This window comes from Benincasa hispida, chromosome 11 (assembly GCF_009727055.1).
Source record: "Benincasa hispida cultivar B227 chromosome 11, ASM972705v1, whole genome shotgun sequence".
Taxonomy (NCBI): domain Eukaryota; kingdom Viridiplantae; phylum Streptophyta; class Magnoliopsida; order Cucurbitales; family Cucurbitaceae; genus Benincasa; species Benincasa hispida.
The window spans coordinates 37,277,145-37,302,810 of NC_052359.1; the positions used below are offsets into that span (position 1 = coordinate 37,277,145).

Below are 25,666 nucleotides of genomic sequence, written 5' to 3' on the forward strand. Positions count from 1 at the left end.
TTTTAGGTTATTCGAGAATAAGAGGTTTGAAAATGTTATCAAAATTTTATAAACAAAAATTAGGTTTGTATTTAATTTATGAAACTAAGAATGACAATCTTACATAATTTTATTAGATCAATTAAACAAATAATAAACATCATTCCATGTAGTAATTCATGTCCAACATCCTAAAACCTTACACCTAACAAGAGTATAAAATTGATTTGTTTTAGTAGTGGAATAGTGAGCTCCAAAGAGTTATGAAGTCTAAAGAGTTGTGAATTATTAAGTTTATGTATAAATAGTCGATAAGATATAAAATTGATGTTTTTAAATAGTGAGACCTACAAACTCCTTTAGCCAAATAAAAAGTAGAGTTCACAACTCCTACTGGCAATTTCTACTTCTTAACTCCTTGGATCAAACACGGCCATCTTAAATTCCCTGGTACCAAATTGCCCCTAAAAAAACTCCAATTGCTCCAAGTCCTAACATATTTAAACTTTCTTTAATGATGTACAAACCTGCCTCACTCTCTCTCTCTAACTGTTAACTCCATTAAATGAGTGATAAACAACAAAAGACATCAACTTGGTGGGGGTGATTTTGTCATCTCATCTTTCTCTCTCTTCATAACACAAATGGGCTCTGTCTCTTCTCCATCCTACTCCTTTCTTTAATACCAAACAACCTCTCCTCTCTTTGCTTTTTTCTACTTCAAATGCTCAACAAAAACCAAAATATAGCCTTAGACATACCCATGGAGCTTTCTTCTGATCATTTTCCCTCTTTAAAACCAAACCCAAATGATGAACATCATCATCTTTCAACTCAACCCACACCAGAAGAAGCACCTTCCAAAAAAAGGTTGGTATTTTTCTTTCTATTTTGTCCAAAAAAAAAAAAAAAAGAAAAGAACTTTTTCTTTTGGGTCCTCTTTTTTCCCCATGTTTGTATTGTTTTTGCAGAAAAGTTGTGCAAAAGACTGTGGTTACTGTAAAGATTGGGTCTAAAAAAGCTGCAATAGGGATAGGGAAGGTGAAGAATGAAGGTCCACCTCCTGATTTTTGGTCTTGGAGAAAATATGGCCAAAAACCCATCAAAGGATCTCCATATCCAAGGTTTCAATTCCTTTGCAAACAAAAAAAAAATGGCCTTTTTCCCCCCCTTCTCTTGTAAAAGAAAAAGGGCATTTTTCCCCCTAATTTATCTCTTTTTTTGTTGATTTTTTAGGGGGTATTATAGATGTAGTACAACAAAGGGATGTTCAGCAAAAAAACAAGTAGAGAGATGCAAAACAGATGGTTCAATGTTCATCATAACATACACTTCAAGCCATAACCATCCAGGTCCCAACATCTCCACTCTGAATTTGGATCAAAACCAAGAAGAGATTCAACCACAGCCGTTGGATCAAGATGATCAAGATCTTGTTCCAAATCAAGGGCTAGAAAAGCAAGATCAAGATCATAATAATGATGAGAAAAACAGCATTATTAGTCCAAGTGAAGAAGAAGAAGAAGAAGAAGAAGAAGAAGAAGAAGAAGAAGAAGAAGAAGAGGAAGAAGAAGAAGAAGAAGAACCATTATTAGCTATGGAAGATGAGGAGAAAAAGGGAATTTTAAAGGTAAAGGAGTGTTTGGAAGAACCAATTTCTTCTTCTTGTTCTCATGAGATCATAAATTTGTCAGCAACAACAAAAAAATCAGAAATAGAAAATCATGATCATTTCTTTGATGAGCTTGAAGAACTGCCAACACCTCCACCTTTCTCAAGCTATTTTTTTGATGAAATTAGGATTTCTGCTGCCCCTTCTTGATGTTAGTGCTGTTTTTCTAGTGCTTAATTCCCTTTTGCTCTTAGATATATGTGCATATTATAATCATAATCAAGTCTCTTTTTTCTCTCTAATTTTTCCCTTTCTTTTTCATCTGAAGTTTAATATCATTTACCTTACCCCTAATTTTTTTCTCTTTTTTTCCCTTGTTAATTTGGTTTACCTTTTCTTCTTAAGTTCAAGATCAAAGAGATATGGGAGGAAATTAAAAGTAGAGCAATTAAAAGCAATAAATAGGGTAATATCTTAGCTTTTGCTATTAATTTGTGAGAGTGGTTGCCATTGCATCATGGATGGTATCTCCCTTGTAAAGTTTGGATAGGCATAGCAATGAAAGGTGAACTTGGATTTGAGAATTTTGGGGCATGTTTCTTAGGCAATCTAAAATCATAAATTTTAAAATAATAGATTCAATGGAGATAAAGTTGTATTTCATGTTTTCATATATGTGTAGAAATTTGAATAACGGTTCAAAATATTTATAATAATACATTTATAAATCATAAAATCAGGTATATTTATATGCTAGACAGGAAGTTAAATATATAATATTATTAATTTATTTATAGACATGATTTATCTTAAAACTTTTGTATAATTATCCTTGTGTAATATCATATAATTTCTAATAAATTTTATAGTACATATATCAATTTAACAAGAATGGATTCTATAACATATTTTAATTTTTAGACATTTTCAAAAAAATTTGAAAATAGAAAATTTCCAAATCACCTCCCTCGTTTTAGACATTCGATGCACTTTTGTTTTTCAAAATCATAATCCATATTAGTGAGGGTTACCGAAAGTTCACGAATGAATCCAAGCCTAAAGGATACTAAGAAAGGTTGTGGGAGAACAAAATATCTCATTCAAAATTATTTTTTTTAATAAAATTTGAAAAAAAAATTCATTTAAATTTAGATTAAAATTGACTTAATATCCTATATGTAAAAACTGAAAGGAATACATAACATCATTTTTTTCTATAATATGTGAAGTGGGGGAATCAAAACCTCATATCTCAACGTTAATTGTATGTAATATAGTTTATAACATCATTCATTTAAATTGGCATCGCACTTGATGTGCAAAAAATGATATTGTAAATGATGTCAACTATATCTTTTAAGTTAAATAAACGGATAAATATAATGTTAATGTTCTATATGATTGAAGTTGAGCAATAAAAAATATCGTGGTTTATGTGTTTTAATTTTTAAAGATCAGTTGTCACATCAACTTTCATTAATTACTTTAAAAGAAAACATAATTGTAATATGACTCCTTCGAATTCAATTATAATGCATCTGTAGGAAGCAGTGTCGTGGGTCTTAGAGCTGTAGTGCGGGATTCTAACAATGAAGCTTTGATGGCTTTAGAGAAAAATCAATCTGTCATCGATTCTGTTGAGATTGTTGAGACTATGGTGGTTGAGGCTGGTATTCATCCCCTTTAGGTTGAGACTGATTCTTTCATTTTCTAGAAGCTTCTAAACGGATCTTCACGTTATGGTAATGAGATCCAATATTTAGTGGACTGGACTTCTTGCGAGGTCCGCATCGAAGTTAGGAGCAATCTATGGTTTCTCCTATATTAATCGCAAAGGCAATTCTATGGTGTACAAACTTGTTACTCATGCTCGAAGACATTGTGTGCATCGATTTGGCTCAATTATCAAGCATTATGGGTAGATTCCTTTCTAAACGTTGATAAGTTATTATTTTCTTTTGTTCGTTTTCTAAAAAGAAAAAAAAAAGGAAAAAATAATAATAAGAGATTTGAATAGAAAGAAAAATGGCACGAGATTCACGAGTGGGGAAAGGAAAGGAAAGGAAAGGATATAAAAGACATTATCTGCTTTTTGGTAGTTGTGAAACTCAGACATCTTTTACTCTCTCTTTTAACTGTTGAGAGTTTCAGAGATCTTTTTATTCTTTAGCCTATCCTTTCCATTTTCATACCATTATGTTTGTTTATATAACCCTATTTAGTTTTGAATATAGTTTTTATTAATGTTACATTTTCATTCTTTAGTTTTGGATTTAATTTTTATTTAGTTCTTATATTTCAAAATATCGCTTTTATCTTTAAATTTTTAGTTTACCTTCTTTTAAAATTTCATATTTTTACCATTGCCTTTTCAATGATACACACTTTTATATCTTAACTTTCAGTAAATGAATTTAAAATAATCGCAAATTTTCAAGTTTAAATATTACTTTGGTTCATATATTACTAGTTTTGTTCATTTTGATCCTTATACTCAAATTGTTCACTTTGGTTCCAATACTTTTAAAATGATCATTTTGGTTCCAATACTTTCAAAATGATTATTTTGGTTCTTATACTTTCAATTTTGGTCCATTTTGGTTCTTGTACTTTTAAGAAATGATCATTTTAGTCCCTACTTTTTTTTTTTTTATTTCATTTTTAAGGGATCAAAATGATAATCTTTTGAAAGTTCAAAGACCTAAATGAATATTTTAAAAGTATAAGAATCAAAATGAACAAAAATAAGTATAGAGACTATAATGAACATTTTGAAAGTATATGCACCAAAATAAACCAAAACCAAAAGTATAGGGACCAAAATAGTATTTGAACCTAATTTTAATTATGATTAAAAATTAGTGAAAACTAAAAAACTAAATATGATTAATTTAGTTATTTGAAATGAATTAATTAAAAAAATTGAGTAAACAACAAATATTTTAGGGTAAAGTGAACAATCTTGAAATTTATGGGTAAATGAAGATCAAATGAAAACCAAACTTAAAATTCGAAGATAAGAATATAAATATTTTGAAATTTAGGGACCAAATGAGAATTATATCCAAAACTCAAAAACCTGGAAGTTTTTTTTTTTTTTTCCTTTCATTTTTTATATTTGTGTCACTTTTTTAGTTCTGGCAATTTTATTATTGAGCAATTTTAATAAATTAAAAAAGCAAGCTAATTATTTACAAATATAACAAAATTCTTAAAGTTACTGCAAATATGACAAATTGAATGATTTTTTTAATTCCAATTTTGCCCCCTCACCTCCTGCAATTTCTCTTCTTCTTCTTTACGACTTTTGCATACGGATGATTCTTACAACAAATTGTCATCGGATTCCATCATCAATGAGTGTCTGGGAACTAATGGACGACCTCGACGGTGCCTTTAATTTCAGTTTAGATCAATATACTTATGAAAGTTCAAAATTTAAATGGATACAATTATTAGTTTGATATTTAAATTATACAACTTTCAAAGTTCGGAGTTCAAATTAATACAATTATTAATTTATGATTTAAATTGATATAACTCCTAAAATTTAAAGCTATACATTGATATTTACCCCCAAAAAATAAGAAAAGAAAAAGGAATAGTTGGAGGTGAGCTACCCAAATCTTTGATCTAAAAAGTCCACTTTGTACTTTGTGTACCAAAATCAAAATGGCACATCTTTGGTTGCATAATCCCAAACGACCTTTAACTTTAAGGACTGTCCTTTCTTCTACCATATAAATCATTCTTTTGAGGAACCTTTGAAATGGGATTTCTCATACCATACTCTTTGATTCTATGTAGTTTTGTGTAATTATAAACAACAAAATAATAATGTTTTATAATATTGGAACAATTATAATTTTTACCATGGTAGAGTTAACAATTTAGCATCGTTTTTTTTTTTTTTTTTTTTTTTTTTTACACTTGAAAGAGAGGAGATTAAAAAAATTGATAAGAATTATTTAATGATATTAATGCGCTATATTGGAAAAAAAGTCGTTTGATTTAAATATATGTATGTGGAAAGATGTATTTTGATAATGATATGGTATAAAAGAACACTTGAAAAAGTTTCCCCATAAACTTTTTACAAGCCAATAAAATCAAATGACTCAAACTTTACAAATATGAAGGAGAATTTAGTTCATTTTCACTTCTTTCATTTTCAGTTTGCATAAGTTGACAAGTATCAAATTATTATATAATTTGATTTCAAAAAAAATTATTATATAATTGCAAATTGTTAAACGTAATCAGAATAATCAAAAGCTATTCAACATTTTATTCTTCTATACTTTATATTCCCAAACTCTTCATTCTCAACTTGCGATTAAAACATATACTCTCAAACAAAAGAACAAATAGCAATCTTTCACCCCTTATAAGTTATTGAATAAAAAATTTGCAGAAAATAACTTAATTATTTAATAGTTATTATTATTTTACATCCAAAATTAAATAATATAGAACAATTCGCTATCTTTGATAACAGTTCCAAGAAAATAACACAGTTAATTTGAGGAGAAGAAAAGGATAATTATAATTGGTAACATTTTTAGAGATAATAATTAAGTATATGACGACACTTTTAAAAAATTTCAAATATAACAAAGTTTATTAGAGTTTATTAGCGATAACTTTTACCGTCGGTAGACTCTTACCAACGATATGATCTAAGACGGATAAACTTCTATTAACGATATAGTCTATCATTGATAGACTATCTAAATTTTCTCATATTTATATATATTTTTATTTTACATTATATCATATTTACTAACACTTTTGAGTCTAATAATTGCTATATTTGCAACTATCGCAAAGATAAAAAAGTGAGTTTCATATGACAACTGAAATGGAGAAATACACAAACATCTTTAGCACATTAAAATTTCCATAATCAAAATTTTAAAAATTCTAAAACATTTATAAGCACTTAAAGTATGTTTAAAAGTACACCTGGAATAGATGTTTTTAACCATTGTTATAAGCCCTTAAATTAAAGGGGCATACTCATGAATCACTTTCGTTTGTTTTGAGTTTGCCTGCTTTGAAGTATTTTGGTTAAAAGTGTAAATTTGGTCCATGTGATTCAAATAAAGTTAGAATTTTGTGTTTGTAGTTTATAACTTGAATTTAATCCCTGTGATTTATAACTAGAATTTAACCCGTATGGTTTATATTAGAATTTAGTCTTTATGGTTTGATAAAACTCACCTAAATAGTCCCTACAATAAGGACTCTATTTATGGAATTTTAATCAAATTATAAAGATTGAATTCTAACTTCTTCCGATCCATAGGAACCAAATTTGTAATTAACCAAGAGTTCAACACCCTACAAGTATTTTCTTACAAAGGCAAGGCAGTTGCTGCTGCTTTTTTTTCAAAAGCTAACAAGCATGATGATTTTGAGGGAGTACTCTTTGGCATGCTAAAAGTATACTTGACTATGGCAAAAACACTCCAAATTACTTTTGGAGAGAGCAGCAAAAGAATACTTCCTCATTCTTTCACTTCAAACACACTCAACAAACATCATCAGGTTTTCCCATTTTTCAAGAGAACAAAATGAGAAGAAAGATACAAAATGGAAAACATCATCAATAATGACTAATAATGCTAGTCAAGTACTAAATTTCTTAAGAAACATATCCATAATGTAACAACTCCATTGAATAAGAAAACACTAAAATATCAGAAAAAACCAAGTTCACCTCCCTGCAACGTATATGGAAAGCTACTGAATGCATTAGAAATTCTCAAAAAAACCTAACGCATAGTAATCCACAATCAAGAAAGTGACTACATAATAATGCAGTCTTTTATAGGGTCGGTGGCATCTTTTCACAATAATCAATCAAATATTGACAAGTGTTAGGCCAGTATCATTCTTGTCATCCCAACCAACCAGAGAGCAAATTTCTTTTAATCAGGACAGTAACTTTAATGGACGCTTTCAATATAATATCTTGGTGGTGTAAGGAAGCAACAGTAATTCAATGGGCATTTCAAGATTTCTCAAGCTTAAGCTACGATGAGAGCATGGAAGCCATGTTGTTAATGGTCAAAATCTGCATACACTATGATGGTTCTCACTTTTAAATCTACAAGAAGAATATCTAATCGGTTGCACAGCAGGATAAAATTTACGCACCGTCTTCAGTTTCAGCCGCAGCTGCTAAAGGTTGGAGAGCTTTGAGAGGATTCATTATAACTCCATCTATGAGTCCATACTCTTTAGCTTCTTTAGCGCTCATGAAGAAATCGCGATCCGTATCCTGGTTAATCTTCTCAAGACTTTGACCAGTGTGGTACGAAAGATACCCGTTAAGATTTGCCTTATGGTGCAACATTTCATTTGCCTGAAAACCAAGTTACGGTTTAGGGACTAAGTTGAAAATGCTTAAAACTAACATGCATGAAATTGTAATCTAAGGCAATAGCACATTCCTACTACAATTGTTGATGGAAAAGCAATCTAAATTCTCCTGCCGAGAACTTGTTCAAGGTGGACACGAAAGTTTTAATTTTCTTGAAGGTTTAGCAAATGATACTCAACTCGACAAATTTGACCGGGCTATTGTGGATCAATTGCAACATTGCCGGAATTGTTAATCAATCAGCTTGGAGGATTAAAAACATCTAGCAAAAATCCTCCAGTAGCACAAGTTGGAGGCATGATCAATTTTGAGAGTGATGACATTTGTGAGGTGTGAGTAAGAGTAACAAGTGGTGCTAGTCGGACTTTCTTAGCTTTAAACAGAGTGAAACAACCCAATAACGATTGGTTGGAGATTCAAACCCAAAGGTTTTAAATTATTGCACATGTTTTATCAATCAAATGTTGTAGAGTTAAGTAGTTATCCTTTAAGGTTAGTTGAGCGGCGTAAAGCAATCAAAACACATAGAATTCAAACACTCTCTCACTACATCCTTAACTCACTAATCCCTCTTTGCACTCCTCTCAACCTTCACTCTCCTTTAACACATTTTCTCTCATTTATCTCCATCTACACCTATACTTTCTCTCACTGGATTTTCTTTACTCTTACTCATTTATTTCACCCTATATACTCTCTTACTAGTCTTTCATAACACCTACACAATCTCTCTCCCTAGCTTTTCTTCCCACATATATAACTTTTTCCAACAACGTTTAACCTACACCTTTTTCCCTATGTTCTCTCCATAGTTTCTTTGGTTAATCTCTCTTTACACACTCCCTCACCATTATCTATTTACTCACACTTTTATCTAGAAATGCTTTCTCGCTTTACTTTATTTTTCTTCGGGTTTTGATTTTTTTTCCTTTTCTTTCAGTAATTTGTCAATTCTAAAATCATTTTTTTACTATATAATAAAACAAATTAAAAATATTAGATGAAAAGCCGTTTTGAAATGTTAGAACCAACCAGCAAAGTGGCCTATTATAAGCTTTTCAAATTTTGGAAGCACTTTCAATAAAAATGTTTTTCCTTTTCAACAAGCACTTATTTCATATGACTATATGAGCTCCCAAACTCAACCTCAAAGCTCTATTATGAAGTACCTTGACAACAGAAATGCAACCTAAGGAAATTATAAAAATCATAAAACGAATCTGATTGATATATTACTGATCACCAAGAGAATTTATAAGGATACCTGAATATCAATATCAGTCTGTCCACCCTGAGCACCACCGAGAGGCTGGTGGATCATTATCCTTGAATTTGGCAAGCTGTATCTTTTTCCTTTAAAAATAAAGGAGAAGGTGCAGGCTTAATATACAGAAAAATACATCATATATTTTTTTAAATAGAAAAATATTTCATTTAAGAAAACTACAAAAATAAAATTAAAAAAATTGTTAACACTAAAAGCTTGTACCTTTAGTTCCAGCGCTAAGCAGGAAAGCTCCCATACTGTTAATAATAGAACAAGCAGAAAACCCAATGTAAGAACAAACTATTAATCAAGAAATTGAGCCTACCAACACCAATTGGACAACTCATGCATTATCTCACTGATTTTGACTACAGATACATGCAGCTAGGCGCTAATGATATAAGGCCAAACTACAACTGAAACATTTGGACTGGCCAAAGTTGATCCATCTGCCCCTCTGGAGGGAAAACAATAATGAATGCTACAGCCTTCAGAAAATATATGCCTTACACAGGCCATATAACTAGGATAAGTTGATGACTGGAACCAAAAAAAAAAAAAAAATCATCTGCCACTATTTTAGATAATAATTCTTCCCAACACAATTCAGCAATGCCGCACTAAATTGTAAATGACACTTGCGGAAATAAAAGAAGAAAAGCAGGATAAGTCAGCATAAAAAACAAAAGTATGATCTGATGAATCTTGTACCTGGCTGCTAGTCCAACGCAGACAGTAGAAACGTCGGGCCTAATATGTCTCATAGTGTCAAAAATGGCCATACCTACATAAATCCACGTTAATCAGTAGTTGAAAGATAATCCTGTCCCAATTTCCAAAAAAACAAATGATCAGTGAAATGGTTTTCCGGGTTCAATATTACCAGCTGTAACTGATCCACCAGGGGAATTTACATACATCACAATATCCTGTTAAGCGTACCAAAAGTATCATGTTAATCAATTAGTTATACAGAAAACATGATGAACTATATATGACCTACTTCCTTAAACTGAATTGAGAACAAAAAAGAGAACCTTATTGGGATCAACAGCATCAAGGTATAGAAGTTGAGCAACAATGATATTTGCCATATCATCATCAACGGCTCCACCACAACGAATAATTCTCTAGTCCAAAACAAACAAAAGTATCAAAAGATGGTGGTAACAACCTACAAGTGCAACATAAAACCTGCGTCAAGGAAACAATTATTGCACACCTACACCCTTACATATTGAAAAAGCTGGCTTATAACACTTTGGAAGCGTTCCTGCACCATTGGCGGAGGACCTTGCCCTTGTGCATAAGCTGGGAAGTATGGTGAAGATGGAATTTGCACATCATCCCTGTGAATCATACAGAATATAGTTTCAAAAGCCATTTCTATGTTTAGTTTTTCAATAACTGATCATGATTATAGCCATCTTTGGCCCCAAAAGGACGTATGGGGAACTCCCAGTTAGTAAGTCTATGCACCTTATAGACCAAATGCCTTGGCGAGAATTCCTATCCAGTGATGACAACTCGCCCGAGTAGACAGATTTTACAGGAGAGTTCTTGAGGTTTCTTCCACCTCCAACTAATTTTCCGAGTTTCCTGCAAATAGTGAGGACATTACCCGATGCTACTACAATTAAAAATTATAGACAAACAAGAGAAGCCTATACTTATGCAACAGAAAGAAGATATCAAGAGCAGAAGATAGGAATTTGAGTTGAAGCCTATCCCCGGAAGTGTAACAAATTTGAGGTTGAAAAACAAACGAAATTTTCCCAATCTCATCAACCATCAAAAATCACCTAAGGCGTGCTCTTGGCACTAGTAATTTCCAAAGACCCAAAATCCATCTGGACATCAAAACCTTTCAATTACGAACTTAAACTAAGAAAATATACCAATTCAGGCAATCCATTACAGTGATACCAACGACGCCCACACATTCACGATCTTTTACATTCAAACGAACTACGCAACTACTACCAACATTGCATAGAAACACAAAGAAAAAAAAAAACACGAAGCCAGCCCAGAGGAGGTACCTCGAGTGAAAAGGCTCCAGTGGGAGAAAGAGCTTATGGGACTCGGAAGAAGAGCTAGAATTCGGAACAGAAACGAGGGAGTTTAATCGGAAAGACGAGGCAGATGTGTAGGCGAAAGTATGGGCCATTTTCGAAGATAAAAGTTCCGAAAAATCTCAGCAGAAAGCAATAGAGGAAGAAGAAAGTGGAACTGCGGAGAATTAGCGGGTGGCGTGAGTTCGGAGCAAAGTCGGAGAGGCCTTATCCGCTGGAAGAAGCCAACGACGGCGAAGATAGCGAAGGAGAAGATGGGTCGAGCAAGTAATTTGATGGCAGTGACCTCTGTGAATATCTCCTTCACAGATACCCATTTCGCTTTCGAGAGCCCCGAGCCCGACAAGTCGTGGGCCGCGACGCGTATGATGTTGGACTCGGATCTAATGGGCCGGGCTTCTTCGCTTTGTATGGACCCAATTGGCCCAATAAGACCTTCCTCGGAAATTACCTTATGAATAAGACCTTCACCGAGAAATACTTAAGTTGGGAGTGGAGTCAAGAATTTTCTCTCCATTTATACTTCTAATATATGTGTGCATACAATTAAATCACCCTAATCAAAAATTATTTTTTTTTAGAAAAAGAACAAGATATGTTTTTTATTCTCTTACTCGTCATTAACATGATTTTAGGAGATCAAAGCAAAGAGTGTGTTGTTTCTATTTACACCCCTAATATATCTATGTATTTACCATCAAACCAACTAGATTAAGATTTGATATTCTAATCTTAAGATAGGCATAAGATTATGATTTTTTTTTCATATAACAATTTAGGGAGTGTTTGCAGTGAGGAAATGAGATGAGATGTGTTGAGCTATGAACTCGGCACATTCTTTGGGAGACCAACTTGGTATGTCACCAACATTTTATTTCATGTCAACCAACAATGCACTCAAACCTCATCACCACCAATGCCTCGTTGTTCAACTCCGGCGACCACCTCCGGCGGCTAACTCCGACAACCATCACCTGCGATCAACTACAACACACATCTAACAACCACTGTTGACGACCAACTCCGGCGACTTCCGACGTCGGCCACTCCACCACCTCCGACAACCATTATTTTAAATTATGACTACTGTAAATTTGGGCTCTGTTGACACACAAGTTCTAACACCCTGTATTTTTTTAGTAGTATTAATGTAATTTCAATAATTTTTACTACTTGAGGACATTTTTAGAATTTTGGACCTTAAGTGTAATTGCGGGAATTTAATTATGGACGTTGAAAAATATTTATATTGGAATTGAATGGCAGGAGTTAAATCTTTTTTTAAAGGAAAGAAGTTTAAAGAATTTATGTAGATTAAGAAAAGAATAAAATATAATATAATATGTTTTTTTTTCCTTTTCTTTCCTTTTTTTTTTCTTTTTTTCCCCCCTTCCCTCTTTTTCCTCACGCAGACCTAGCAGCCGCCGACCTCGACTAGCATCTCCCGTCGCCGACATCGACCAGCATCTCCTCGCCACTAACTTTGACCGCCAGCCTAGATCTGAGCCACGAACAACCCAGTTTCGACTTCGGCTTCTTCACGCTTCAACCGTTCGCACCACCCAAGATCTGACTCCTGCTGCCACTCGAGCCCAAGCTGATCTCCATCGTCGCTTGTACGCTAGACGACTCCTTCACCGCACATCCGCCGCTCTCAGTCTGACCAGATTCGAGCCACCGACGTCCTCCTCCGCCCAGATCCAAGCCCGAGTCCTTCCTTCGCCGCTCACCGCATCGCTGCCGGATGCTTCCAGTGCCACCAGCTCTATTCGTACCCAAAACCCACCTACACCATTGGACTTGTGTTTGGAGTAAGCGATTGATTCTTTTTTTGGGCAAGATTTTGGTTGATCTGGTTTGAGTACCCATTTGGATTCTGAGTTAAAAATTTGTTCTCTCTATATTTGGAATCCAGATTCAAGATTTGAGTACTTCGGAGTGCGCAGCGTGCTGTTTAGTGGATTCGAGTTCGTTCGACAAGTATTTTTGGTAAGTGTTGTGACCTTTGTTGTTGATTGTTGGGCACCTTTTGGTTGTTGGACTGATGGAGAGTTTAGTTTTAGTGTCTCGAAGGTTCCAGGTCGTCGTCCTTTGGGTTCTAAAATCTGCTAAGAGGAAATTTGGAGTCGAAATCTCACGAGTGTTGGTTGATCAAGTTTCGTTGAGTAAGTTCATTGGTGATCCCTAAATTTAATTTATATGTATAAATCTTGGTTCTAAGAATTTAAAATTTGTGTTATGGTCTATATTAGGGGACTTAGTTCAGGGGTTTTTGGTTGGAGATCATTAGCTTGGATTAAAATCGGAGTTTGATATCGAGGTAAGTAATCTTACTACTGGAACTGCCCACGAGCTAGAAACTAGATGTATGCTAGCACGATAAATGAATGTTATGGCAGTATGACAACATGATAGACTGATAGTATAGTATGATCAATGTATGCTCTGGTAGGAGATCTGAAAGATTTATTTGTGCACATAGACACTTAAATGCTAGCATGAGATTGTATTGGATTCCATATGGTTGTATTGGATCTGATGATATTGAGGTATATGTGTATGTTATAAAGCCACGATGTTGAGGTATATATGTATGTCATAGATTCATATAGTGATAATTTTGATGTTAAGATTGTGTAAGTGTTCTTATTGATTAATTAGATGCCCATTAGATTTTGTGTTTCCTTCGGGATTCACCAATTTGTGTTTCCTTCGGGATTCACTTGTTTGTGTTTCCTTCGGGATTCACCAGTTTTATGTCTTCTTCGAGATTCACCAGAGGTAGTGAGCATATTTAACTACAGTAGGATAGAACTCAATCTTCTTTTGTTTCATGTGTATATGTGTCCCATGAGGACTAGAGCAGTTTATATGTTTCACTAGAGGTAGGTATCTAGAGGACATAGATGTCTAGTTTGACCCCAGTGGTGGGGTTACTTACTGAGTATTTTATACTCATTCTTTCTCATGATGTTGTTTCACGTAAGGGTAGAGATGCACCGGCAATGTATAAGTGGAATTTGTAATCAAGCCACTGGGACTAGATTTTACGCTTCTGCTCATGAGATTTAGAGTTCTTTTCATGTTTCTCTTAACGTTTAGCTTTGATGTTTAAAGCTTACTTTTAAGAATCATTTTTCAGACTTATTTATTATCCTTAATGATTTATGGGTACTTTACTATTGTTTTAGTATTTGAAGTTAATGAAAGCCTTTTGAACTTACCTTATTTAATTAGCATTTATTTCGCAATAACCGAGTGTCGTTTTGAGTTCCATGCATGCATGTATTTAGTAACGGCCTAACTTAAGTCCTAGGGGGTCGAGTCGTTACAGTTGGTATCAGAACCCATGTTTTGGGTTCTGTAGACTGACTTACTACGTAAATCTAGATAGTCCTTGTGGCCTAGTAACTGATCCCTCATCATCGCCAGGTACGTCCTACTAATGAAAGTTTCAATGCATATATGAGAACAGTGATGTAGTGTTTTAAATGCATGATGTTTGAGAAAGACCCAAAAATAGCTAGTTAACGTATGAATTCATGATAGGACATGACACCTAAACCTAGAACAAGAAAGACAGTTAGAGAAGAAATGCAAGCAGAGAGAGCTAAGAGTAACCAGACTGTTCCGGCGGCTCCAAATCCGCCTGTGACCCAAATTGATGAAAAGGAAATGGAAGCTAGAATTAGTAAAGCTGTTGCATCTTCTCTAATGGGAAAGCTGCAAGAGCTGATTCATAGCACGATGGCAGGACAGACTACCCAGATCCAGGCTCAGAAGGAACCAGTGCCACCCGAGCAATTACAACAGACCCGACCGCAAGATAGAGACACGCAGGGCCTGTCTCTTGAGGTAAACATCTAATGGATTTCCGGAAGTATGACCCTTACACTTTTGATGGATCGTTGAGGGCCTCAAGATGTGGTTGTCATCTATTGAGACAATATTCCGTTTTATGAGGTGCCCGGAAGAGCACAAGCTTCAATGTGCAGTTTTCATGTTGACTGGTAACGCGAAAATCTGGTGGCGTTCAGCAGAGAAGATGATTGATACTGATGGAGAGCTTGCAACCTAGGAGCAGTTCAAGGAACGCTTTTATGAGAAGTATTTTTCGGCCAACACTCGGTACAACAAATAGGTGGAATTCTTAAACTTGAAGCAGGGGGTTATGTTAGTGGAGGAGTACAGTATGGAATTTGATAAGCTATCTCGCTTTACTCCTAAACTAGTAGCCACCAAGGCAACGAGGACAGAGAGATTCATCCAGGGTCTGAGGAGCAAACTGTGAGGTATGGTACATGCTTTGAACCTCAAGACGTATGCTGCGGCACTACAGGCCGCCATAAGGATTGATGCTGACTCCCAGGTAGGAGAGGATTATAGAAGGTTACTCGGGATTGGGACCTCTACAGATCAGAAAAGGAAGGTTAAGCCCAGGGCTCTTAAGCATCAGTAGAGGAACCAGAACACAGTAAATGCTCCACATTAGTAGGGACAACAGGGTTCCCAAATTGTGACTGGTAGGGAGGATAGGCCGATATGTACTACTTGTGGTAAGCGACAATAGAGACGTTGTCTAGCCGGCTCTGGGATCTATTTTCGATGTGGCCAGAAGAGCATATGTTAGAGAGATGCCCAAGGAGGAACGCACCTGAACACAGGGGCCAGCCCGTAAGCTCATTTCAGGGGGGCCCAAGTCGTCAACAGCATCAGGGTAAGGTGTTCTCTACCACTCGGCGTGAGGCCGAGAAGTCAGGCACTGTGGTGACAGGTACGCTTCTCATTTTGGGGCACCATGCTTTAGTTTTGTTTGACTCTGGCTCTTTGCATTCGTTTATATCTGCGGTATTTATGAGGCATGCCATGTTAGACTCAGAACCTTTGCCATTTGCATTGTCCATTTCCACTTCATCAAGAAAGATCATGTTAGCTACATAAAAGATAAAAGCATGTCAGGTTGAGATAGCCAATCGCGCATTAGATGTAACCTTGATAATTTTATATATGCATGATTTTGATGTGATATTGAGCATGGATTGGTTAGCTGCTAATCATGCCAGCATAGATTGCTCCTGTAAAGAAGTCATCTTTAACCCTCCTAAGGAGCCAGTTGTAAGTTTAAAGGGGTTGGGACCGTAGTCCTACCCAAAGTGATTTCAGCATTAAAGGCCAATAGACTATTCGACTAAGGAGCCTAGGGCTTTATGGCCAATGTGGTGGACACTAGAGAGACTAAAGTTACCTTGACTTCGGAGTCAGTAGTGAGGGATTTTCCAGGCATTTTTTTAGAGGATCTTCCTGAACTGCCCCCGCAGCGGGAGATAGATTTTGCTATTGAGTTGGAGCCAGGCACAACCCCTATTTCGAAGGCTCCATATAGGATGGCCCCGGCAGAGTTGAAGGAACTGAAGGTTCAATTGCAGGAGTTGTTGGACAAGTGTTTCATATGCCCTAGCGTGTCACCATGGGGTGCACCTGTTTTGTTTGTGAAAAAGAATGATGGATCGTTATATCTATGCATTGATTACAAAGAGCTGAACAAGGTGGTCATCAAGAACAAGTATCTTCTTCCCCATATTGATGATTTGTTTGATCAGTTGTAGGGAGCTACAGTATTCTCTAAGATTGATCTCCGGTCAGGATACCACCAGCTGAGAATAAAGGACAGTGACATACCCAAGACAGTTTTTCGTTCGAGGTATGGACATTATGAGTTTATAGTAATGTCGTTTGGTCTAACGAATGCACCAGCAGTGTTCATGGATTTAATGAATAGGGTGTTCAAGGAATTCCTCAACACCTTTGTGATTGTTTTTATTGATGACATCTTGGTTTATTCCAAGACAGAGGTCGAGCATGAAGAGCATTTGCGAAAAGTTTTGGAGATGTTGAGGGCCAATAAGTTATATGCTAAGTTTTCTAAATGTGAATTTTGGTTTAGGCAGGTGTCGTTTTTAGGGCATGTAATATTGAAAGAAAAAATCTTTGTGGATCCTGCAAGGATTGAGGCAGTTACGAGTTGGGCTCGTCCAACCACAGTCAGTGAGGTGCGCAGTTTCTTTGGATTAGCAGGCTACTATAGACGATTTGTAAAGGACTTCTCTCGCATAGCTACCCCATTGACTCAGTTGACCCAAAAGAGAGTAGCATGTGTTTGGAATGAGGCTTGTGAAAACTGTTTCCAAGACCTCAAGCAGAGGTTAGTTTCAGCCCCAGCTCTTATAGTACCAAATGGATCAGGTGGTTTTGTCATTTACAGTGATGCGTTCAATAAGGAGTTAGGATGCGTATTGATGCAGCAGGGTAGAGTAGTTGCTCACGCTTCACGCTAGATAAAAAAGCATGAACAGAATTATCCCACGCATGACTTGGAGTTAGCAGTAGTGGTTTTTGCTCTCAAGATCTGGAGGCATTACTTATATGGAGAGAAGATACAGATCTTCACCAACCATAGGAGTTTATAGTACTTTTTCACTCAAAAAGAGTTAAACATGAGGCAAAGGAGGTGGTTGGAGCTGGTGAAGGACTATGACTGTGAAATTTTGTACCACCTGGGAAAAGCAAATGTAGTAGCAGATGCTCTAAGCAGAAAGATGGCTCATTCAGTAGCCCTCGTTACTAGACAGACTCACTTGTGCAGGGAACTAGAGAGGGCAGAAATTGCAGTGGCAGTGGGAAAGATCACGGCACAGTTAGCACAGTTGTTGTTGCGACCGAGTCTAAGGCAGAAGATTATTGATGCGCCGCGAGACGACCCTTATCTGGAAGAGAGAGTTCGTAGGGTGGAGTCAGGTCAGGATAGCGAATTCTCAGTTTCAGCGGAAGGTGGCCTCCTTTATCAGGGACATTTGTGAGTACCAGCAGTTAGTGATATTAAAAATGAGTTGTTGTCAGAAGCTCATAGTTCCTTATTTTCAATTCACCTCGGCAGCACTAAGATGTATTAGGACTTGAAACGTTACTACTGGTGGAATGATATGAAAAGAGAGATTGCAGAGTTTGTCAGTAAGTGCTTGGTGTGCCAGCAGGTGAAAGCCCCGAGGTAGAAACCAGCAGGCTTGTTATGGGTTGTGGTAGACAGACTTACAAAGTTAACATATTTCATACCTGGGAAGTCCACCTTTTCAGTGAATAAGTGGGCACAGTTATACTTGAAGGAGGTAGTGAGGTTGCACGGAGTGCCTGTGTCCATCGTGTCGGACAGAGACCCTCGTTTCGCGTCTAATTTCTGGAAAAGTCTTCAGGTAGCTTTGGGGACCCGGTTAGATTTCAGTACAACTTTCCACCCACAGACTGATGGGTAGACAGAGNGTCTAATTTCTGGAAAAGTCTTCAGGTAGCTTTGGGGACCCGGTTAGATTTCAGTACAACTTTCCACCCACAGACTGATGGGTAGACAGAGCGATTGAATCAAATATTGGAAAAATGTTGTGTGCCTGTGCCATAGTGTTTTCAGAAAGCTGGGATGCTCACTTGCACTTAATGAAATTTGCTTATAATAACAGCTACCAGTCCACTATTAGGATGTCACCATTTGAGGCCCTATATGGGAAGAGTTGCAGGTCCCCTGTGTGTTTGGATGAGGTAGGAGAGAGGAAATTGTTAGGACCTGAATTAGTTCAGGCCATGAATGAGGAAATACAGAAGATTAGGGCTAGTATGCAAACAGCTCGGAGCAGACAGAAAAACTATGCCGATGTAAGATGTAAGGACTTGGATTTGAGAATGGTGTGAAAGTGTTCTTCAAAGTGACACCCATTAAAAGGTATTATGAGGTTTGGCAGGAAGAGAAGTTGAGTCTGAGATTTATTGGACCTTTCGAGGTCCTGGAACGAGTTGGCCCCGTAGCTTACCATTTGGCCTTGCCCCCAGCACTGTCTTCAATTCATAATGTCTTCCATATTTCGATGCTAAGGAAGTATAAAACAGACTCATCCCATATAATGGACTTCGAGCCCTTGCAGTTGAATGACAACTTGAGCTACAAGGAGAAGCCTGTAGAGATCCTCGCCAGAAAGGTAAAGACATTGCGTCGCAGGGAAATTGCTTTTGTGAAAGTCCTGTGGCAGAATCACCAGTTCAAGGAGGCTACCTGGGAGCGAGAGGATGACATGAAGGCCCAGTACCCAGAACTTTTTCAAGAATGAACTTTCGAGGACGAAAGTTCTTTAAGGAGGGACGGATGTAACACCCCGTAATTTTTTTAGTAGTATTAATGTAATTTCAGTAATTTTTACTAATTGAGGACATTTTTGGAATTTTGGAACTTAAGTGTAATTGCGGGAATTTAATTATGGACGTTGGAAAATATTTATGTTGGAATTGAATGGCAGGAGTTAAATCTTTTTGAAAGGAAGGGAGTTTAAAGAATTTATGTGGATTAAGAAAAGAATAAAATATAATATAATATTTTTTTTTTCTTTCATTTTCTTTCCTTTTTTTTTTCTTTTTCTTCCTCCCTTTCCTCTTCTTCCTCACGCAGACCTAGTAGCCGCCGACCTCGACCAGCATCTCCTCGCCGCTGACCTTGACCACCAACCCAGATCCGAGCCACGAACAGCCCAGTTTCGATTTCGGCTTCTTCGTGCCTCAACCATTCGCACTGCCTAAGATCTGATTCCTGCCGCCGCCCGAGCCCAAGTCGGTCTCCACCGTTGCTCGCCGTGGAAGCTTCTTCCCTAGTCAACTCCTTCACTGCACGTCCTTCTCCTCCACCTAGATTCGAGCCAAAGTCCTTCCTCTGTCGCTCACCGTGTCACTGCCGGATGCTTTCAGTGCCGCTAGCCCTGTTCGTCACCGGGATCCACCTATGCTACTAGACTTGTGTTTTGAGTAAGCGATTGATTATTTTTTTGGGCAAGATTTTGGTTGATCTGGTTTGAGTACCCATTTGGATTTTGAGTTAAAAATTTGTTATCTCTATATTTGGAATCCAGATCCAAGATTGGAGTACTTTGGAGTGTGCAATGTGCAGTTTAGCGGATTCGAGTTCGTTCGGCAAGTATTTTTGGTAAGTGTTGTGACCCTTGTCGTTGATTGTTGGGCACCTTTTGGTTGTTGGACTGATGGAGAGTTTGGTTTTAGTATCTCGAAGGTTCCAAGTCGTCGTCCTTTGGGTTCTAAATATACTGGTACATAAAGTTACTTTACTATTAACAACATTAGGTAACTCTTCTGCCTCCTGGTAGGACACTTCGTAAAACCTGCCCTGGCGTTGAGGTCGTCCTGCTTCCTTTCTCATTTTTCTTCTTTTGAATTCCTTCCTCGGCTCCGAGCCACTAGGTTTGTCCATCGTCTGTAAAGTTATTTTGTGTTCTATTTGAACTTCTCGACCTAGCTGGCATTCCCTCTTGAAATGTCCTGCCTGTCCGTACCGGAAACATACGTTTTTCCCTTTATAACATGTCCCTTGATGATGCTTACCACAATTCGTGCATAAGGGTTTCTTACCTGTACCAGCTACCAGCTCGGTAGGATGCCAAAACCTTGATCTATCATCCATACTAACCACAAGTCTTGGCTTCTTCTTTCCTACCCTATACTGACTTGTAGCTTTCCGTCCTTTATCAATATATTAGGTTATTCTCAATATCGTACTTCCTTTATGAATCTGCCAGAATGGATTCGACACTTTTTGCCAACCTCTTGTTAAATATTCTATCTTCTAACTGAAGATCTGTTCCTGTCTGTGGAATCCTTGACTCCACGCATGAAGTCGTTTCCTGATTTACCAGGTCTTGACCTTTTTGTTCACTAAAATCTGAATTCCCTCGAGTATCGAAACTTCTAAAGGTAGGGTCAGGGTTCCCGTTGTCTGTCTACCTGCTCTACTTGCCAATTTTCTTGACATCTTCCTCTTACTTAGGTAGTACACATGCTAAGGACTCAAGACTCAGACTTACATATATAAACTTTTCCCCTCTTTTCCCAAAACCTTTTACTCTGATACCAATTTGTCACATCCCGCTCCAGATTACCTTCCTAACCTGGATGGAATGGTGACTGCAGCAGTTACCAACCCTTTTACTGGCACTTACTGACTATCTTACCTGTTAAATAATGCACAAACCCTGAATACATACAAATTAACTCAAAACTTACCACATTTACACTACAGGGTTCGGCAGCACTGTTCATACATGGACATTACAATCTAGTGAGCCCTATCAAGAATACTAGTCACTAGACAGATACATGTGTACTAATTAACATTAGTCTTCAATTATGCTTCCTTCAACCTATTTCTTTGAGTGGCAGAGCAGCAGCAGAATAAAACCTGAATCTTAGTTGAGAATGAACATTCACTGCTCTAATTCCCAACGTCAAGTCATGGCCAGATAAGACCTCTACCTCGACCTGTTCACATTAAACTATGGCTAGAAGAGATCCCTATATTGATCTCTTTAAATATACCAATGGCATCTCAAACAACATCCTTAAAACATAAACGTTGATAACAACTCTTAAACATCAATAATCATCATTAATCCCTAGTTGAGAACGAGCATACACTGCTCTAGCTCCCAACATCTATTATCGGCCAAGAGACCCATACCTCGACCTCTCATTCAGACCTACCTACATACACATGGAGATTGCTATGTACTGTCAACACCTTAGGTAAATTTATTTAGATACCTTCTCTACCTTCAGTATCCCTATTCATTATGTTTAGAAATACCAACGCATGTACTTTGGCAACCTTAGGTATTTAAAACATAGTACGTCAAGCTTCATTCAACCTTAACTTTAACCCTAACACATGTTTCATACTTTGTGAAATAAGTTGGCTTAAAACATATTGAACTAGCATGTAAAACCACTAGCATGCGTTAGACATGGAAAACATACTTGGAAAACTCATACATTAGTAAACATCATGCGTTGATAAACATTAATAAGTATTAGAAATTTCAAACTATCCTTCTAGCCTAGGAGAATATACGACTGTCTTTATCCTTAGTTGAGAGTGAACTACTAGTTCTAACCCTCAATGTCAACCTTAATCGGGGAGAACCCCTTTTGCTCAGTCCCTCGACGTTGTATTACCTACGTGCACGTGGTTATAACTGAGTACCGTCGTACCTTATGTACCTGACTAGAATACCTTCTCATTGTCCTTCAATATCCTCAGGTACTTAACTAGGATACCTTCTCATTGTCCTTCAGTATCCTTAGATACTTAACTAGGATACCTTCTCATTGTTCTTCAGTATCCTTAGGTACTTCTGCTCAGATACCTTCTCAAACATCCTTCAGTATCGAGCTGCTAAGATACCTTCTCAAATGTCCTTCGATATCAAGTTGATCCAGTATCTTCTCGAATGTCCTTCGATACCAAGTTGGTCAGATACCTTCTCAAATGTCCTTCGAAATCTGGTTAGGCGGATACCTTCTCAAATGTCCTTCGGTATCGCGTTTTAAGTAAATCTAGTCATAAACATTTGAACACTAAGGCTTAGTGCTCAAATTATCATACTAGTTCATCCATCATACTAGTTCATCATAAAATGGAGTTACTTAAACATGCTGAAAGTATTTGGATAAAATAACATATTTAAATCATATTAATTCCATAGAAAACATGCTTTACTTAGCATGAGAAACAGTTTCACAAACACGTTGCTTGGCACTTCATTTAAACACTTAGCATGAGAAATATCTTCAAGAAATCATAGTTTCTAAATCATTAAAACAGTAAGTCATCAAATAGTCACTCACAGCTCGTTGGCCTTTTAACGGGTTATACGCCTCTCCTAGCTCTTATTTGCTTGAAAGAACATAATTCCCAGTTAAACTATTTAGAATTCTTAGCAAAATACCTCAAATAGTTCATTTACTAATGGATCTTTTATCAACAAAATCAGCATGACTAGCGAGAAAATCATCATGAGCGAGATCACCCACATGAGCGAGATCATCCTTATGAGCGAGATTTACCAGCGAGATTTGGCACTTTCCAGCGAGATTTAGCGCAAAACCAGTGAGATCCAGTGCAAACCAGCGAGATCCACCTCTCACTCTCGCTCTTGAGCTGCCTGCTTAATCTTCCTAAGCAGTTGTCTGCTTATGCCCAGATCCTCTATTACAATTTCAAAAATTCATAACTTAAAATCCAACCCTCTTTTGAAGAAACTTCCTTCTACAAACATGTTTAGAATTGAGTTAAAAAATATTACTTTAAAATTTCAGCTCAAAATTCCTCGTCGTTTAATCTGAAGATTCAAAACTTCATCATTGGCCCCAATTCAAGCTGCTACCTGCTTGTTCAACAATTTCCAGTTCAACTTTCAAAATTATATAACTCGATTTCCAGGCCTCATCTTAAAAAGTTTCATTCTATAATATAACTAAGTTAACAATATTACCTCAAATTTTTAGCTCAAAACGCTTCGTAATTCACCTTGGAGCTTCAATTCTTCATTGATGACCTAGATTCACCTAAGAAATGAACCCATTGTTTTTATTTTGTCCCTCCGGCTTTATTCCGGCGAGTTTTCCTTCTAGCAGCTCAGCCACAGAAAATAGACACACAGAACTTTCGAATGCCACTGGAATTACACAAATAGCGTAAGTAGTCTGTCCAAACTGACCCCATGAATTCGACCTTCTTGCTTATATTACCGCCCAAAATCCAGCATGCACCCTCCTTGTGCCTCCTGACCCACTATTGGTGATGAAGGGCTAGGATTTAAAATTTCCTTTTGTAACTTCACTCACAATATTACTTCAGCACTACTCCTCATTAGATGGCATGTTCTCATTCATATGCTTATTATGTATTCCATCTTCTATCCTTCCTGAGACATGACATTATTTAGCTCATTAGAAGACATCACATGACTTAAAGTAATTAGGGTTTGGGTTTTACAGTAAGTGTTCCTACTGATTAGTTAGATGGCCATTAGATTTTATGTTTCCTTCGGGATTCACCAGTTTGTGTTTCCTTCGGGATTCACCAGTTTGTGTTTCCTTCGGGATTCACCAGTTTTGTGTTTCCTTCGGGATTCACCAGTTTGTGTTTCCTTCGGGATTCACCAGTTTGTGTTTCCTTCGAGATTCACCAGTTTGTGTCTCCTTCGGGATTCACCAGTTTTGTGTCTCCTTCGGGATTCACCAGTTTTGTGTCTCCTTCAGAATTCACCAGAGGTAGTGGGCATACTTAACTACAGTAGGATAGAACTCAATCTCCTTTTGTTTCATGTGTATATGTGTCCCATGAGGACTAGAGCAGTTTATATGCTCTCATGTTGTTGTTTTAAGTAAGGATAGAGATGCACCGGCGATGGACAAGCGAAATTCGTAATCGAGCCACTGGGACTAGTTTTTACGCTTCCGCTCATGAGATTTAGAGTTCTTTTCATGTTTCTCTTAACTTTTAGTTTTGATATTTAAAATTACTTTTAAGAATCTTTCAGACTTATTTATTATCTTTTATGATTTATGGGTACCCTACTATCGTTTTAGTATTTGAATTTAATGAAAGTCTTTTGAACTTACCTTATTTAATTAGCATTTATTTCACCATAACCGAGTGTCGTTTTGAGTTCCACGCATGCATGTATTTAGTAATGGCCTAACTTAAGTCCTAGGGGGTCGGGTCGTTACAGTTCGTATCAAAACCGATGTTTTGGGTTCTGTAGACTAACTTACTACATAAGTCTAGATAGTCCTTGTGGCCTAGTAACTGATCCCTCGTCATTGCTAGGTACGTCCTACGAATGAAAGTTTCAATGCATATATGAGACAGCTCCAAATGACCCAAATTGATGAAAAGACAATGGAAGCTAGAATTAGAGAAATAATTCTCTAGAATTAGGTTTTTCAAACTCTTACTTATTTCCTTGTTTTTTGTTTTTTAAAGAAAGGTTACACAAAAAATAAAAGAAAATATAATATATTTCTAATATTCCAAATATGAAAATATATTTACTTAAAAACTGCTTTTTAATGACAGTTAATTTTAGTCATAAACTGGTGATACCAAAAAAATGTCAACATAGTCTTTTTTCCGATTTCAGAATTTAAGTAGATGTAGAACAAGAAGGAATGAGGAACCCATCAAAAATATAAAAATCATAAAAGGGAGAAGTTGAGGGATGAGGCACCCATAAAAAATATAAAAAAAGACATCTAATGTTTTTTCTAGTATATATATCTTAGATATTGGAAGAATTTTAAAATCTTCATTTAATGGTAGTAGGTAATTGTTTATATTGATTTGTTATTTTTATACACTCAACATCTAGAAGCTAGTTTAAACTGATTTAAAGATTTAGAGCTTCAAAACTCTCCACATTTTTTTTTCTCAATATAATTGTCTAACATTTCACACGAATGCT

At 36.5% G+C, this 25,666-nt stretch overlaps 2 protein-coding genes across 2 annotated transcripts; one reads left to right on the forward strand and one right to left on the reverse strand.

The window, feature by feature from the left end:
* Positions 1-541: 541 nt before the first annotated feature.
* On the forward strand, positions 542-1,910 carry LOC120089937 (probable WRKY transcription factor 27). Its single transcript, XM_039047383.1, has 3 exons — positions 542-849; positions 951-1,103; positions 1,216-1,910. Exons 1-3 carry the CDS (start codon positions 704-706, stop codon positions 1,799-1,801), a joined length of 885 nt encoding a protein of 294 aa, XP_038903311.1. The 5' UTR covers positions 542-703; the 3' UTR covers positions 1,802-1,910.
* Positions 1,911-7,398: 5,488 nt separating this feature from the next.
* Positions 7,399-11,609, reverse strand: LOC120092016 (ATP-dependent Clp protease proteolytic subunit 5, chloroplastic). The gene is made up of 9 exons (XM_039050206.1): positions 11,289-11,609; positions 10,726-10,845; positions 10,481-10,595; positions 10,284-10,376; positions 10,130-10,175; positions 9,958-10,030; positions 9,469-9,503; positions 9,244-9,332; positions 7,399-7,961 (listed from the first exon to the last, which is right to left on the reverse strand). The coding sequence occupies exons 1-9, from the start codon at positions 11,414-11,416 to the stop codon at positions 7,746-7,748; spliced, it is 915 nt and encodes a 304-aa protein (XP_038906134.1). The 5' UTR covers positions 11,417-11,609; the 3' UTR covers positions 7,399-7,745.
* Positions 11,610-25,666: the final 14,057 nt, after the last annotated feature.